An 18,908-nucleotide genomic window follows, 5' to 3' on the forward strand; every position below is an offset into this window, starting at 1 on the left:
GAACATGCTCTAACATATTCTTTGCAGTACCCTAGTTAGTTTTCAAGATCTCCAGAGCTGAAACATAAAAAAAAAATAGAGTTCAAATACTTTACCTAACTCTAATGATGAGTGTCTCTTGGAAACTGTTAATGCTTACCTTTTTGCATTGCTAGCAAATTTAAAAAAGCTTCCAATGGAAAAAGAAGTCATTTAATATAAAATTCAGTCTGTATATATTTTTATGTTTTTTTGCAAGCCTTAGGTATTTTAACCTGAAGGTGGACGTTAAAGTTCGTTGATAGAGATTGAAAACATGAACTTGAGACCGAAAGAAGTATAACCCATTTTGCATACAAAGGTAGCAGCAAGAGGGCCGCGCGGATCTCCTTGCCGTAGCTCAATTGAAAAACGTAACTCCCTTTACTTCAGTTTTCCATTGAAATAGCTAGCTGAATTCTAGATTCTAAAATCAGGTGAATCTGGCTTGAATGTGAAATACTCAGGAATATTTGTTGATGAAACCCTTAGCTTTAATAAACATTTTGAATAGGTATCCCTCTTTCACGAAACCTGTGCATCCTGAGAAAACTGTGACATTGGTATGGGGAAATTTTTCTTAGACAGTGAACCACAACCTGAGACATTATATACCGGACACTTCTCAGGCTATTGTATTTCCCAATGATTTACTCCCAACTGCTAGATATATTCTCTACTGCTCCTCGATGGGGCTTGGAACTTTCCCGTCTGTCTATGACTGGATAAGAATATTACAGAATTAAGCGATTCGAATGCTACACGAAAAAGAACCACGTGATTCAGTATGCCAGCAGTATATTCAAAACAAATTTTATCTGCCACTGGATTTCGAGATTTTTAAAACCTTTTTATTTGTGTATCGACATGCTAGACGTCTTTTGTAAAGTTGTTTTGGAAACATTTTCCAAATGAATTCAGATTTTCAATGTCACGACACTTAGTGAAGAGTAAGTTCCCCTAGTGTGTCCAAGTCAAAACATTCTTTTTGCGCAGAGGTATTAGTTTGTGGAATGAGGTGGATATTGATGTTAAGAATAATTTAGATTTGAATAATTTTAAGCATTGAATAAAAAATAAATTATATGATATATATAGTCTTTAAATTGTACAAGAGGACAAAAACTATAAAATATATATAAATCTATAATCTTTTCTGTAGTTTAGGAATTGAAGGATGATGATGGATTGGTATTTGGTGGTTTGTGTTGTAGGTCCAATGGGTGTCTTTACTTTAAGTTGATAGGTTAATTAGTGAAATTTGGATTGAGTCAAACTTTGGATGGAGTTATGTTTGTTTTTCAATGTTTACTGGACTACCCCTTTAGACAGCCTTGTCTCAGGCTCTTGAGCTGTCTAGAGTTGTATTATGATATTATTTCCGATGTAAATATGTGTTCAATAAATAAATAAATACGGTTAATTCGGAGAAATTAGAAAAAATGGGGTATTTTTAACTTACGAACGGGTGGTCGGATTTTAGTGAAATTGGATATTTAGAGGGATATCGTGTCTCAGAGCTGTTATTTTAAATCCCGACAGGATCAAGTGGCATTAGGGGAGTTGGAGGGGGAAACTAAAATCTTGGAAAACGCTTAGAGTTGAGGGATCGGCATGAAACTTGGTGGGAAGAGTAAGCACAAGTTCAAGATACATGGCTGACATAACCGGACCGGATTATCTCTCTTTGGGGAGCTGGGGGGGGGGGGTTGATTCGGAAAATTAGAAAAGATGGGGTATTTGTAACTTACGAACTGGTAATCAGATCTCAATGAAATTTGATATTTAGAAGGATCTTGTGCTTCAGGGCTCTTATTCTAAATCTCGACCAGATCTGATGAAATTGGGGGGAGTTGAAGGGGGAAACCGGAAATCTTGGAAAAATGTGAAAATTGAGGTATCTTTATCTTACGAATGGGTGATCGGATCTTAATCAAACTTCATACATAGAAAGATTTTATGTCTTAGATGCTCTATTTTCAATTTGAATCAGATCCAGGGAAATAGGGGGTTGGAGGAAGGAAACAGAAATCATGGAAACTGGAAATATTGGAAAATTGCTTAGAGTGGAGGGATCGGGATGAAACTTCATGGGAAGAATAAGAACTAGTTCTAGATACTTGATTGAAATAATTGGAGCGGATCCAATCTATTTGGGGGAGTTTTGGGGGGGGGGTTAACTCAGAAAAATAAAAAAAATGAGGTATTTTTAACTTAAGAACGGGTGACCGGATCTTAATGAAATTTGATATTTCGAAGGAACCCATGTCTCATAGCTCTTATTTTAAATCCCGCTTAGATCTGGTGACATTGGGGGAGTTGGAGGGAGAAATCAGAAATCTTGGAAAACGCTTAGAGTGGAGAAATCGGGATGTGGGTAGAATAAGCAAATGTCGTAGATACGCGATTGACTTGACCGGACAGGATCCGCTCTTTTTGGGGGGTTAGGGGGTGGGGGGTCCAGTGCTTTGGCAAGTTTGGTGCTTCTGGACGTGCTAGGACGATGAAAATTGGTAGGCGTGTCAGGTAACTGCACTAATGGACTTGATAAAGTCGTTTTCCCCGATTCGACCATATGGGGGGCTGGGAATAGGAAAAATTGGAAAAAATGAGGTATTTTTAACTTACGAGTGGGTGATCGGATTTTAATGAATTTTGATATTTATCTTAGAGCTCTTATTTAAAATTCCGACATGCATTAAGCCTCTGATTTTTCTTTTAAATCAATCTGTTGATTCTTAGAATTTTGCTCAAGCTCATGCCATATGAGCTCTTGGCTCTTCTGGCCTCGTCACAAGTGCCATATGAGCTCTTAGCTCTCGTTATTCCAGCCAAGCTGTTGCAGAAAGACAAGGTTGATGTGTTTGAGGTGTGAAATCTTTCTCTGCCTGACACGAAACTTTAATGACTTTAAAAATTTCACGAATAGTGACGTGTTTGTTTTGCAAATCTTTCTTAATATGAATTCCATAGTTTGCCTCGGTAGGGATCCATTATCCACACAAGTGGACTTATTCAAGAGGGTTAGATTAGTGACCAGAGGGTTACATTTTAAATAGAATTTTCCTAATCTTTTAATTTTTTAATCTTTTAATCTAAACATATATTTTGCTTTTTTGTATCAATAGCGAATAAATATGCGAAATCTTGAAATTTTTCCGTGCAGATCTGAGGAGAATATGTTCGTTATTTTAACCTGAACTTATGCTAAATGTGTACTTTGTTTGTTTGTAGTGTGGGATATTTTGGCTGTAATTTGCAGTATTTTCTAACTTTCATCCTCCTCCAGCTTTGAGTCCAAATTTGCGTAAACGTTTTTTCTAATTTTCATTGTCTTGATTTTATTTTTCCTTTTCAGCCTTCAGAGGGAGTATTTGCCTATATCCTTGCATAGAATTCAGATGTTAATAGACACAGGACGTCTTAACCCAGAAGAACCGATTGATGTGACACAAATTTGCAATACCAAACTTTTCAAGCTAGATCCAAGAAAGAAACAGTATGGTTTTCAAATTACTGATGAGGTAAGTTTTTGGGAAGTCACTTATAACTACTGTTTCTGAGATTATAATAAACATTTGGTATAATAAATGTAATAAACAAATAAATATTCTGATCTAGCCTAGTGTCTGTAATAATAATAAATACTAAAATAAACATCACGAAAAATCAGACGGTAAAGCAAATCAATGGAAAGAATAGTTTTTTTTCCAATTATTGTTTGAACTATTTTACAGTTGTTTAATTCGCTAAGTATTTTGATAATTATAATAGAAACAAAGATGAAGATGGAAAGACAAAGATGAAAAATGGATGATTGAAGATGGGAAATAAAGGAACTTAAGGAAAAGAAAAGAAAGGAAGATGAAGATGGAAAGACGAAGATGAAAGATGGCTGATTGAAGATGGAAAATGAAGGAATTTCTTTCCTTCCTTTTCTTGCAGTAAAATTTTAGTTGATCGTAAATTTGAGCAATACTAAATGTGAACATCACAACTGGATGCCAAGAAATTCATTAAAATCTTCATAAACTCGTCAATATACAATAAATATTTTGACATAATATATTTATTTTTTAAATATATATTTATATAAATTTTACATTCATTTGCTAACCTTTACACAGGGCGGGGGGGGGGGGGCTTGATAACCCCATTAAAAAAACATTTGTTCAAGGACTCGCCCTGTAAATTGTACGAAGTATGACTCGAATTTTCATTTTTGTAGTTACTTCATTAAATACGAAAAATAATAAATCTGTAACGACTGTCTTGCAAATATGAAGTGCATTGCAAATATGAAGTGCATACTTTTTGTCTTCGTTTTTTAATACAGAATTCAAAGCAACATTTGCGATTCAATTTCTATGTAAAATTTGCTGTTCAATTATTTTTGTCACCTTTCTTTCTTTTTTGGGGGATGGGGGTGGGGGAGTAGGTAAGGGGATAAATGTGAAACAAATTAATTCCTTACAAATGTCTAGGCAGAACTTCAATTTATGTAAACAATTTAGTATATGAAACTTTAAACAACATTGGTTATTTAGAGGATTTGAGGGGTGAACCTAAGCTGTCCTCTATCGGGTTGTAAGTTGGCTTTTTATTTTTCATTTAAAACCTGTGTATTTCAGAAATTTAATTTTAACTAAACTAGATTTTACTTCAATCCTGAGGATAGGGGTTCAATCCTGGTGTTGCTGGTTATTTGGCTCGGAGGTCAATGATGTAATTGTAAGCTCAGCCAGAATCAATCCATCACTACATGGGTACCTGGAGAAATCCAAGGGAGAAACACAGGAAGCGTTGCATGATTTATCCCAAACCATGCATTGCACTCCAGGTCGGAGGCAGAAAATCAGGAGGCCGATATGTGCACTACGGGTTTAAGCATGAGGGTTTTTATTTATTTATTTTTTAAACTAGATTTTAGTGTTATTCGGACACAAATTCATTAATATCCATAAAACCTTCAAATAACTAATAGTTGGAACAAATGCGTAAATTTTTACTTGCTTTACTTGATATCATCAATAACTTCCGGCATATAAATTTTATTCCTACTAAGTATTAAAAATTTTCCCTCAATTAAGTATTAAAATTTTTCCCTCAATTCTAAAATTTTTCCCCAAGAAAAAAAGAATTACTCCTTCCTTTGTGTAATACTATATACTGTACTAATCCTTTGCTGTAAATATATGCTCTTAAAAATGATTTTTTAAATACTGTCATTTTAAATGTGATGTTATTTTATACAATGACTTAAACTGATATTCTGTGTACTAATCTCATTTACTGATGTACTGCATAGTGACGTACCGATGGGTTCACTGATATATACTGATTTATTACTATTACCTTATTGCCTGCAGTTCACAATTTTGTAATAGGCGGTGATAAAGCATCAAGATATTCAATATCGAACCATCATTAGATGCTCCTTTCAATACACCATCTCATATAGGCGATTGATGTACTGTATACAATATCCTACAGTGTACTGATATATCATAATAATAATAACAATTTATTTCTTACCCACAAAAACACTATAAAAGTATTAAAATATTGAGTAAAAACAATGAAATACACACAAATAATGCATACAAAAAAACGAAAAGACAATGACTATAGGAAAATTTTTTACACATTAAATTAACACACACATACACAAAAAAAAACGAACTATAGAGAAATAAAAAAAAAACATTAAATACAAACAAGAAATGAAATTCGCAGAAAAAAGGTCAACCAACGAAAGATTATACTATATTATGATCATATACTGTATATCCTGAAAATAATCGCACACTTAGAAAGGATTTTTCAAGGCTTCCTTGACATCATAGAGTAACTTGTTTGGAGAAAGTTAGGATTTTTCTACCAAGATTACAGGTGTTGGCCTTCTAAAAACGGGTTAGAGGATCAATTACCATCAGCTCATTTGTGTTTTGATGGAACAAGTTTAAGTTCAAATGTTTATGAAGCCTGCCTTATATTACACAAATAGTTAGGGTTTTGTAGTTGGTCGAAAAGATTAAGAAATTATGTAGCTTCTGTGATCAACTGAAAGATAATAATTCATCATGTCTATTTTTTTTTTCTGAAAAACATTTGTTTCTCCGAAATAAAGTTCTATCTCTTGCTATACTAATTTACATTGTGATTTAAGAATTTACTACTTAATAGCAGGTAGCATCGATTACTACTTTATATCATTTCCTGGATAATCTAAGTTAACAAATCTGTTCTCTTTTAAATTTTTGTGAAATGATTCCCCAAGTTCTCGTTTTGAAACATCCAATTTTTCTAAAACCTTCTATTCTTCTTTCATGTATATTTTGATGGACTTATAATGAGGGAAGGGGGCAAGAAGGTATGAGCTCTTCTGTAGGTGATTGTATAAAACACAAACTTCCTGGACTTTGACAACGAGATGCTGTTGTTATTTAAAGCCTGTATAACATGTATTGGGGGGCGGTGAGAAGGGAACTAGGTAATTTGTAAGTTTTAAAACCCAAATATCTATTTTAACCAACATTTTATCTCCCTTTTTCATATTTTCTACACAAAAGCTACAACGATGGAGCTAAATAAAATGAAGAAAGAAAATGAAGTAACTACAAACATAAAAATTCGGGCCATATTTCACATTATTTAAAGGGCGATTTCTTGAACAAATGTTGTTTTTGGGGGGTTTGGTCCCCAATAAATCTTATAACGAGTGGAACTTCTCCTGATCCTTGGAATATTTCAAACTTCGTTGCTATCAAAAATTTTTAATCAGATGCATTTTGGGAAAAGATGACGTGGGGGGAGAGAGATGCCCTCCGATCAATTTTGATGACTCTTAAAACGTAACTAGAACTTTCACTTTCCAACCACATCTTTGAAGCTCATACGACTAACTCTTACATTAAACCTTATATGTCCCTTGGTAATAATTTACAATAATTTACCCCTGGACTATGGGGGGTTGTGTTGACCCTGGAGTTTTAGTTATTTGACCTTTAAAGTATTTTAAACTAAATGGCTATATCAAAATTTTGATCGGATGTATTTTGGAAAAAAGGCTTTGGAGGCAGTGTAGTTACTAGCCAAAATGTTGGGGGGGGGGAGCAATAAATTCTATCGACTGGCTGGTCATTTTTACCGAATATTTTTGTCAGTAATTAGCATAGTTCCGTTTCGAATACAATACGTAAAATCACTGCACGAGTCGGTAAAACCACTGTATTTACCAACCGAGATTTAGATTTTGGTAAATATCATGTCACTATTTTAATGCTGCTTTTTTAGCCAAATGGAACGTTGTGACACCCTCTGTAAAATCACGGCAGGAGTCAGTAAAACTGCTGCGTTCACCGACCAAGTTCGAAATTTTTGTAGGTGACATATCAGTATTTTCTTGGCCTTTATTGAACCGAACAAAGATATTTGCGACGTCCGAAAAATCGTGGCGCAAAGTGCCACGGTTTTACCCGATTATTCTTTTTACCAAGTGACCAAAAATATTGGGGTTATCCCCCCTTCCCCCTTATGTGAGGGCCCTGTTTGAGGAGTTACCCTCTGACCACTTTTGACTCATATTAATGGCACTAGAATTCTGATTTACAATCAAATAAGCCCCCTCCGAAGTTTATAGGACCATACCTTCCGTAAAAGCCTTATATGCCCCTGGGGCACATTTATTCACAACACTTCCCCTGACCTCTTGGGGGATATGTTATCCTTGGAGTTTTTGTTATATGATCTTTGGTCTATTTTGAACAAATGACTATATGAATATTTGATAGAACGTATTTGGGGAAAAGAGAGGAGGAGGAGGTAGTTGCCTTCGGATCACTTTTGATTCTTAAAAACAAAATTATAACTTTCAATTTCCTAATCCTATGATTACCTCGACCACCTCTTCTTTAAAAACTATGCCCCAGGACATAAGTTACAACCTTTCCCCCAGGATTTGGAGGGAGGTTATGTTGACCTCGAAGTTTTGCATCTGATAGTTGGATTATTTTAAACAAACTGGCTGTCTCAAATATTCGATCAGACGCATTTGGGGAAAAGAGGGTGTGTGTGGGGAGGATAGATGCCCTCTGTTCATTTATGACTCATAAAAATATAACTAGAACTCTCAATTTCCGATCAAACGAGCCACTTCTGAAGTTTAAACGTCCATTCCTTTTGTGGAAACTTGTATACCCCCGGGACATAACATAAAACACTTGCCCCAGGCCTTTTGGGGGGGGGGTGTCGACCCAATTTTTTTTGTTATCTGACTTTTGAGCTATTTTTAACAAAATGGCTTCTCAAATTTTTGTCGGATGAGTTCGGGGAAAAGGGAAGCGAGAGGGGGAGGGGGCTAATTTCCCTCCGATCTTTTTTTACTCTTAAAACGTGAACAAGAATTTTGAAGAATTTCCCGTCAAATGAGCCCCCACCTGATTAAAACGCCTGCCCCCAGGCCCTGGGGGGTTGTGTTGACACTGGAGTTTTGTTTTCTGATCTTTGAACTATTTTTAACAAAATGACTATCTCTAAATTTTTTTCGGATGGGCTTAGGAAAAAAGGGGGTGGGGAGGGGGCTAGTTGCCTACAGATCTCTTTTGACTTAAAAAGTGAACTAAAACTTTCAATTTTCAGTCAAATGAGCCCTCTGTGGATTTTATCCTGGCATCCTTTCCATAAGAACCATATATGTCTCAGGGCATAACGTACAACGCCTGACCCTGGGCCCTGGCAGGCTTTGTCAACACCGGAGTTTTGTTGCCTGACCTTTGAACTATTTTTAACAAAATGGCTATCTCAAAATTTGTATTTGATGCATTTGGGGGAAAGGCGTAGGAGGGGGGTAATTGCCCTCCAATCTCTTTTACTCTTTAAAAGTGAACAAGAACTTTCAACTTCCATTCAAATGAGCCCTCTCTGAAGCTTATACGGGTATCCTTTCCATAAGAACCATATATGCCCCCAGAGGATAAATTATAGCGCTTGTGCCGGGCTCTGGAGGCTTTTGTTCACACCGGAGTTTTGTTATCTGACTTTTGAACTGTTTTTAACAAAATTGCTATCTCAAAATTTTTTGTCTGATGTATGTGGGGAAAAAAGGGCGTGGAGAGGGGGGCTAGCTGCCCTCTGATCACTTTTGAGTCTTAAAAATGGCACTAGGACTTCCGATATCCTATCGAATGAATCCTCTCCGAAATTTATACGACCACCCATTCCATATGAAATGCATGGTAGCCGTATGGCCTCTGCTATAGGCAACGCTGTAGCGTTGCCTCTGACCTATACTTCAACTTACCTTCTCAACAAATCCCAATTTTAAACTAAAATGTCCAGTAACTCTTCTAGTTAAAACAGGAAAGAACGAAATTATTTAAAAATGCAGTCCTTGAAAGTGGAATCTTTGGTAAAAAGACTTTTTAAGTTTGATGGGAAAAAAAAAACTTCCTCAAAGCAAAAGTTTCGAAAAAAAAATCTATACTGTCTTCTAAATTTTTCTGGAATGTTAAATTTTGTGTCTAACTTTATTGTTCTCTTTTTTTGGAAATACGTACTTCATTGAGAGTTTGTTGGATATACTATCATCCAGCTTTAATAACCCTAATATAAGCTTGTTTCCTGTGGTGATGACTGAACTATTAGATCTTAGTTGGGGAGATCTTAATCTCGAATGCTGCAGTATATGCACCAGCCAGCTTGACGGGTGAAATTTTATTCGGATCGGATCTTCTAAAAACTTTCATGTTAGACTTCTCCTTCTTAACTTTATGAAATCTCTTAAGTCTTGACTATTTTTTTTCTAGGGAGCTGATTGCTTCGATGCCAAAATAAATTTGGAAGTACAGTATGCTCCTGAGCATGTTATTGCTGCAGTTGAGAAAAACGGTGGTATTATCACGACTGCATTTTATGATGTGATGAGTTTACAAGCAGCCGTAGATCCAGAAGCCTTTTTTAAAAGAGGTATTTTTTTTTTTTTTTTTTTTTTCATCTTAAAATGGGAGACTACTGATAATTTATAAATTAACGTCTTAAAAATGATTCTCTTTTAAGTACATTGTACTAAAGTAAATCTGGTTTCGTTCATTGCTTGAAACACTGAGAATATTGAAATTTAATCTAATTCTCTGAATAAGATTGCTTTAGTTAGGATTGATTAAATTAATTTTGAACCAAAACCATTTGTGTATATATCATAAAAATCAGAGAAAACAGTGGTTCAATTTTTAGAGAAAATATTCCTCCTATTATGTTATTCAGTTTGGTTTTACCGGGGGGCTATATTACAAAAAAAAAAAGGTGTTGGAAAACTTAGCTTAAAACGTATGGTAGCAAACAACTTTAAGACAGTATTGCCTTACTTTGAAGGTGTAGTTAGGGGCGTATCCAGAGGGACTTACCGACAGGTGCCTCCCTTCCCCAGAAGGTTGAAAATTCTACCAACTACAAAGTGGAGGGATGAAAAACACAAACGAGGAAGTTTAAGTTTTGTTGGTGCACATCCTTGCCCAAGCGCTAATTCTGTATCTGACCCTAGGTGAAGTTGTCTCTCGGAAATATATTGTTAATCTTGAATATTTACACATGAAAAGTGTTATTGAGCTTGACTAATTGGTTTTGCTGATTCGTTTGTAAGGTTCAGTGCGGCAACAATGTCGGAAAATGCCTTAAAAACCTCTTAATTTTATATCAACCAAAGGAATAATTTTATACAAAATCGCTGTTTTCAGGTCTGAATAGACCTAGGATGAGTCAAGGGGGAAATATTTTTATTTTCGAATTTTCAAATTTGTTTTTGTATTTATATTGTAAAATAAAGGATCTTTATTTTGATGGGGTTAGCACTCTAAAATTCGTATAAATATAAGGGACAAATTTAAGGTAGCTGGTTTTCCCTGTATCCCACACCTGGATCTACTTCTAAATTCTCTTGATTGACTTAATATTAGTTTTGCTGATTTATTTGCAGGGTTCAGCGCAGTAATACTATCGGGAAATCCCTTAAAAACACTTAATTTTATATCAACTAAAAGAATAATTTAATACAAAATCGCAGTTTCAGATATGAATAGACCTAAGATGAGTGAAGGGGCAAAAAATTTTATTTTCTAATTTTCAAATTTATTTTATTTTATTTTTAAATATAAGATCTTATTTTGATGGTCTTAGGCCTCTAAAATTCGTATAAATGTAAGGAGAAAATGCAAGGTAATTTGTTTTCCCTGTATCCCACACCTAGATCCACTACTATATTCTCTTGATTGACTTATAAAATTAGTTTTGCTGATTCGTTTGCAAGGATTTTTTTTTATTATTTTCAAATAAAAGGTCTTTATTTTGATGGTCTTAACAGTCTAAAATTCGTATAAATGTAAAGGGAAAATGTAAGATAGTTGGTTTTCCCTCTATCCCAACCTGGATCCACAACTACATTCTCTTGATTGACTTATAAAAATACGCCATAGACATAAAAAAAGGAAAATAAAGACACTTTTCATCATAGAAAAGTAATTAGCACTTACTTATTCAGGGCATAATTAAAATAGGATTAGGAAATTATTGACTTAATTTACCTATCAGTTAAGTAGTTTATTAATACCTTAATTAATTCTCATTGGTATTTTAATCTATATCTTCTAATTATCATCGTTGTGGGGAAAAAGCAATAGATTGGGGGAGTATTTAAGCAATGTAAGCTTACACGGAATCCATCCAAAAAGGAATTATCCAAAAGTAATGGTTTTATGTTACTTATTGAAATTCAAAACGACCCGCCAAAATTTAAACTAGGTTCATATTTGTTTGTTGCAGCAGCCACACTATTTTGCACAGAGCTGAGTTGAAGCGGACTACAAATCTCAGTTTGGCACTAATTCAGTTTGGCTGCATGTCGCATTTTGGTTTCCTAAATCGTGTTAACAGCAGTAGCGGTAGCACCACAGGACGGGTGCCAATTTAAAATACGTTACGCGTCCTGTTTTTTAATTTGATGCTCATATTCTAAACCAATCCCATACACTATCTGGTAGAGAGACAAGTTCGGTTTGCTTAGGTATAAAATGCAACCACAGTATTTCTTAGCGAGTTGAGCTGAAACAGACTATGAATCTCAGTTTGGCATAAAAAAAATTTTTGTCGTATTTTTGATTTCCTCGATTGTGTTAAAAGTGGATGTGGTATCGTCACAGGTCGGCTGCCATTTTAAAGTACGTTGCCTGTCCTATTTTTTGAAACTGGGGCTCATATCCCAAACCTGTACGAATATCTTGCAGAGAGACCAGTTCCAGTTCTAAAAATTCGTATACAGAGTATATGAACTACTAATTAGTCCTTTCACCTCTTTGACTCTCCAAAAACTATGATCAGATATTCAGGAATCCATCATCCTCATATGCAACTAAGTCCTTGAAATAAGCAAATCCTCTTGTCCGTTAATAACCAATAATCCCAAATAAAGCTCTTAATTCTATTGATGGGAAGTGTGGGTTCTTGAGATACCTATCCCCAGCAGTTTAAGGCCTATAGGCTGGTCGGTACCAGTACGGTTCTTCACAGTCACTCCCGCTCTCTTTGCACTCTCAGAAAAACACTTTTATTGTCTTCATTGTGCATTAATAATCACTAATCAATTTGTCTCTTCTTTAAGATTTCGATAGATGCCTTAAAAATCTTTATCAATGTGCCAAGACAGGTTAGAATTCAGGATTGCAGTGTAGGTATTTGGTATATTAGCCATGTGGCAGAGGCGTTTAAGGCAAATAGTCTCCACACTCGGTGGCTGACAATCAAATAAGACATGCTGGATTGTTTCATCGGTTGAGAAGCAGACGTGGCATAGAGGGGAGTGATGTAACTTCCAATTAAATAACAAACTATTAATAAGAAGGGCACTTGATTTCAGACGGTAGTATAGCACTGTGTGTAATCTAGTATGAAAAGGAGTTAAATAAGTTTACTGTGATTAACATTAGATCTTTGCCTAATAATGTCTCGTGAATTGAGTTCACAGGAGGACTTGGTTTTAACAAAGAAGCTTTGGCTGCTAGTAAGTCAGCAGTACCATTATATTTGATGCCTTTATGGCATTGAACATGTTGAAAATGAATCTGGTTGTCTTTAGCCAGAAGTTTCAGAAGCTGTCTTCTAAAGTTGAATAAGTCCTTATCATTTGTAATTTTATTAATATTTTTGAGCAACAGTATTGCTGATTTGGAGTAAGAAGGACAGAATATTCTTCTATATTCTTCTCTATATAATTTATGAGAATATCTAGGGCCAAGCGACTGGCGCATAATTCAGCGGACAAAATAAAAGATCCCAAAGGAAGGGATGGAAAAAGGGCCAGTGATAGAATATATGTTCCTGCTCCACCTCTCTCAACCTGGACAGACCCATCTGATTAGATTTTCCAATGATTAGGGTACAACTTCTAAATCTGTTCAGCCAGTATAGTCTGGATCTCTTAATTGGGAATTTGGTTTTTATTTATTGGAATAGGTTCTGCTTGAGAAATAGGTGGACTCATTTCCCCAGGCAGAGTGTCAGTAAAGGGGTACGCTAAAGGGGAATACTGACTCCAATTTGGGACCTCCAGTTGAAACTGATTCCAAGATGAATGGACATGTGTGCAAGCTTCCTTCAAAGCAAAGGTACGATTATATACAACATGCTTGCTTCCATAAGCTTGAATTTTCGAGAAGTATTTCTTCCATATAATATAAATATATATATATATATATATATATATATATATATATATATATATATATATATATATATATATATATATATATATATATATATATATATATATATTATATATACCTTGATATATATATTACTTATATATTACCTTGAGCAAATTATCTTTAAGTTTGACTACTACATAAACAAATATCGAGTATCATCAATCATCGCGGGCATTTTTTCCCCAAATTCTTGGAAGCTTTGAAATCATGTTTACCATCCAGAACTTGAAATGTAACGAAAAAAAAATAAGCTGACTCGCCAAGCTAACTGAATCCAACCAGAGAAAAAAGAATTTAGAACATTCACCGGTGAATGTATATATATATATATATATATATATATATATATATATATATATATATATATATATATATATATATATATATATATATATATATATATATATATATATATATATATAATAACACAAGGAAGGACTCGTCAAGCCAGCTAGGCTATTTGTGCCTCCTCAGGTGCAGTATTTTGACATTGGGCTTGCGTATCTTGTTTTTTCCTTTGCAGACGAGCCTTCCTTGATAGTGTGAAGCTGTCCACCATTGTTTTTCCCAATACAGAAGAATCGCACCCGACAGCTTTAGACTGGTTTGGGCAGATAAGATCCTCCTAAAAGAGAGTTGAAATTGACCCACAACTCGCCAGTCATCAGCGCGCTTGATCCTCAGAGCTAATCTTGATCAAGCACTACTAATAGAACTTACGTTTCTCACCTTGGAACCCTCAAGAGATTCTGTCTTGCATCATTGTCGGTAGTTCAAACATGCATGGGGATAACCCACCTCCCCACTGGGAATGATTTTGGCAGTCGTTGCTAGGTTCAGTCTATTGAATCTCAGCAGCAGATTCCACTAACTACCCCAGTGCCTCCGTGGTAAATGAAATTGGCTTTAGTATACCCACATTTTTTGATAGGTGTTAATAGGCCTGTTACTCTCGGGGTAACATAGGAAGATTTTCACCACCACCCCGAGGGATTGTTATTATTATTGTCATGCCGCCATTGTTCATGGGAAAAAAAAACAAGCTGAAATAGATTTTGTTGATCACGAAGTTTGTGTCAACCTGTGTGCCGAACCCATTCCTAACAACATCAAGTTGGTAGTTCATTCCAGATGAAAGAAAGATAAGATATACATATAAATTGTTCTCGTGTGGGTAGACTGTGTGTATAACCTACATGACTGTACTCAGAGTAGCAAAGTGATCTTGGAACTCAAAACTGTTTCTATAATTTCTTGTATCGTGCACAAAACGTCGAGTTTTTCTGTGTCTGCGAATCTGCCCACAACCACAATTTATCAATCCCCCAAGATAAAGATATGCTTTTGTGATCTTCTGCTGTTCTTGGTGTTGAAACGATAAATTGAAAGAATAATATCAAACAGGAAAAGTGCATAAATGTCAAATGTAAACCCGTCCGTTTTAAGTTTGAATCTGGCACGTGCCTAGGAAGGGGACCAGAGTGTTTCTCATTCCCTAAAGCAAGAAGTAAATATCCGGCTTTGTAATCTTGTTGTCTCCTTCTGAGCCAAACACGAAAAGAAAAAAGCTGTGCGGGCTAAAAACTGAACTACATCATTGGACTAAAAGGATGAGCCAAAGAGTTGAGAATCATGCGATTTTAGTGAAATTTTGAAGGTCACCTATCTTTCATCAGTCATTGCCGTAGCAATTTACAGCAAGCCTGACCTTGGAATCAAAAAATTTTTATAACCAGACGACGCATTTGAAAAGGAACTTAGCAAAGGAAGCAATTAAAAAACGATAGATGGTTTAGGTTCTAATGGATGCAAGGTAAATAGCGAATACTCCTTTGTGGTGGGAGTGATGGAAACTTTCGCCAAGTTTTTACATTCGTTTCTTGCTGTAACCCTTATTCATTCAATTGGCTGGGTTCAAAAAACAAATAAAATATAATACTTCACCAGGACCCCTTCTGACTCCATCAAAGTGTCCAGGAAGTTCCCGTTTCCTTTAAATCTTTCTTTGTAATATTCTCCCACTCCAGACGAGGACAACCTTAAAGCATTCATTAGATGAAATTATATTATTGGATATTTTTACTATTTTTATTCTTTCACCGTCATGTAAGTGTAGACCAGCATAGAATAGTAAAGGCGACTGTAGGACTGAGATCTACCAGCGAAAAAAGGGATAGAGTATAATAAATCTTAGGGGAAAACCACCGTAGCGAAATTTCACAGAAACATTTCTTGAGATACGGAACATGAAATTGTAACCACTGTGAACAACATTGCCATTGTTCGAAAAATGTTTTTTAAGTGTTCGCTACAGTAGGAATGGTGCAACCCATAGCTTACAAATGAGCACTTGAGAGAGATGAATCGGTGCTTAAGCTAAAAACGTGTCATTGACAAAGTGGGCCTCCAAGTCCATGAGTTTTGCCAAAATTGCGAACCAGTTGTGATTCTATTGTTTTAGTTCTTGAGCACTTAAAGAAACAGAATTAGGACAAAATATTAAATTAAAATAATTAAGTTCTAAGCACAGCATTGTTTTTGCTTTTAGTATGCTTTAATGCTTCTGTTTAGGCACAATTCAAGCTCAAAACAAAAACTCTTATTGAAAAGAAACAAAAGAAATAAATCAATCTGATTAATTGAATTGAAATTTTTTATTTATGTCAAATTTTGACTATAAATATTTAACCTCTCGGTAGAGCTTTCTTATAAATAATTAACAATGGCAACGATTCACTTTAAACTGAAGGCACCAGAAGCGAAAATTAGTCACTTTTCTGGCAAAATCCAAGGAGTCGCGATCCAACTCTGTTCAAAATTCTCTTGCTAGATGACAAATTAATTGCGCAAAATCTATTTACATTAAAACAATAAGCTATTTCTTTCCTAGTTATATGGGATGAAGGAAGCAGCATTATATTAAAGATTGATAAAATAAAAGCTGTTGAAAAATGACCGATAAGCCGGTAAAATCTGATCTCCCTACCCGCCACCAAATGTTTTGGCTATGGTGCCCCTGCTAACAAATTCATTGCTGTGGTGCACATCGGAAAATAAAAAAAAAAGATCGGTATTTCAGTACAAAAATTAGTTTTTGATACAATCTCCTGCACCCTTCTCTTTCAATCACTTTCTCCATCTCTCTCTCTCTCTCTCTCTCTCTCTCTCTCTCTCTCTCTCTCTCTCTCTCTCTCTCTCTCTCCTCGCCTCTCTCTCTCTCTGTCTCCTCGCCTCTCTCTCTCAGCGAGTATAAATAATATTGCAACACAGTGACGAAGTTTTGTCCTTATTAATAAATTGATTATGTGTTGATTAATTTGGGGTAGACATAGAGTAAAAATGTCTACCATCAAGCTCATCAAAAACAAATAATATGTGTTCTTTTTTAGACTAAAGTACTGTAGCCTTAGCTTACACATTCTGCATTTTTAGAAGTCAAATAAATTTGAGTAGTTTATGCATTTTTGGACAAAGTTATGTAGCATTAGCTTGTATACTTACTGAGTTTACTTATGTGGCACACGCGTATTTAAATGTGTTAGTATCAAATTAGATTAAAGTTTAGATTAAATTAATTAGATTAAATTAAATGTGTTAGTATAAAGCAAATCAGTATGCATCTTTCGCCTTGAATAGAATATGAACACTGGTTCTGTCGAAATATCTGCTTTATTGTTGTCATTCAGTGGCTTATAATTATCCTTGTTGTTTTGTCGGTTATTTTTTTTTTTTATTTTTTTTTTTTTTGAATCCAGCACTTTTGTCGACTGAAGCGACAAAAATTGCTGCAACACTTCGCTTTGCTCAAGCAATGTAATTATGGGTTTTCTCTTACCAACTTTTACTTGCTCTTGGTTTAATTTGGTTTTTCATCTGCTATATCCAAGCAAACTTTTATATACTGTTTATTTTCTTTTTTTCGAAAGTGTAATTTTTTCTTGCCAGTCGTGTAGCTAGGAGGGTAAGGGCAACGGTTCTTTCCGGAAAAAGCCTCTGATGGGGTACCAAACTGAGTTTTTTTTCGTTAATGCTGTGACCCGTTTATGTTGTGGTAGTGATTGTGCGGGTGGGGTGCGAAACCAACATTAATCGTTGTTGCTGAAAACCCCAGCTAAGTGTCTGGCTCTAGCTTAAAATATGCCAATCGTTTATATTTCTAGCAGCTTTGCAGTAGCACACAAATAAGCTGATTGGCCCCAGGGTTGTGAGAACATTGTGGAATACCACTAATTGCAAATTTTAAGAGCCATACCATTGTAGTTAAAAATATTTGCGTGAGACTTGGTACAATAGCTAACCGCCATGATATCGTTGGAATAGGAATTTTTTGAATCGATAACAGTCAATATTGGAAAATTTATTTAAAAAATAATATTGTAGTATTTGACATTATTTGGCATTTTCAGGTGTTCCCATACCCAAGCGTATGCTTCCACCCCATGATGCTCTAGTCCAATATAGCGACCCGAAGCAGCGTGGGTATTTAGCAGATCCTGACAAGATTGCCGAAGAAAGATTTATTTTATCCCAGAAATATGGATATGAATTGCCAGAATTAAGTCAAGATCCCCTAAAGGATATGTTGTTGAGACGGAAAGATCCTAGACAAGTTTTCTATGGCTTGATGCCCGGTTGCTTTGTCAGTCTTCGAGATAAGAAAGTATTTGCTCCAAAAGATGAAGAGTTGAAGCGATTCTATGAAATAAACTAATAGTATTGTATTAAAATAATGGATTTTAGTAAAACTTATTTAATTAGATGATTACCTGTGGCACATGGCATTAGATGATTCTAGGGTTGGTGGAAATTAGATGGCAGTATCTGCACACGAAAAGCGCCTGATTTTTGCTTAAAAAAGTTTCGGGAAAATTTGGGCCTAAATAATACCTTAACCTCTTGATCATTCTCTCCTATGAAGCTTAGACCTATGGCAGGCATGTAGACAGGATTCTTGGGGGGGTGGAGGTGATTAAACAAAAACCTTGGTATTTAATTATTTGAGAAAAACAAGCTTGTGAAACCTGAAAAATTTGGAACTTTTGGGGCCCTGGGTGCATCACTAACTGGAACCATGTTTTCGTTGTGTTCGAAATGTTCAATATTTGATGTTAAAATGGTGTAAAATAAGCTGAAAATGAC

General features: G+C 35.3%; 1 protein-coding gene across 1 annotated transcript in view; it reads left to right on the forward strand.

Moving 5' to 3' along the window:
• The window catches only part of LOC136033217 (large ribosomal subunit protein uL15m-like), a 31,142-nt gene extending 12,614 nt beyond the window's left edge, over positions 1–18,528 (forward strand). Inside the window, exons 4-6 of the mRNA XM_065713927.1 lie at positions 3,377–3,542; positions 9,825–9,984; positions 18,176–18,528. Coding sequence (XP_065569999.1) covers positions 3,377–3,542; positions 9,825–9,984; positions 18,176–18,480 — 631 coding nt within the window. The 3' untranslated portion in view covers positions 18,481–18,528. The remainder of the gene's footprint in view (positions 1–3,376; positions 3,543–9,824; positions 9,985–18,175) is intronic.
• The last annotated feature ends 380 nt before the right edge of the window (positions 18,529–18,908 follow it).

The sequence above is a fragment of the Artemia franciscana genome, chromosome 11 (assembly GCF_032884065.1).
Source record: "Artemia franciscana chromosome 11, ASM3288406v1, whole genome shotgun sequence".
Classification (NCBI taxonomy): domain Eukaryota; kingdom Metazoa; phylum Arthropoda; class Branchiopoda; order Anostraca; family Artemiidae; genus Artemia; species Artemia franciscana.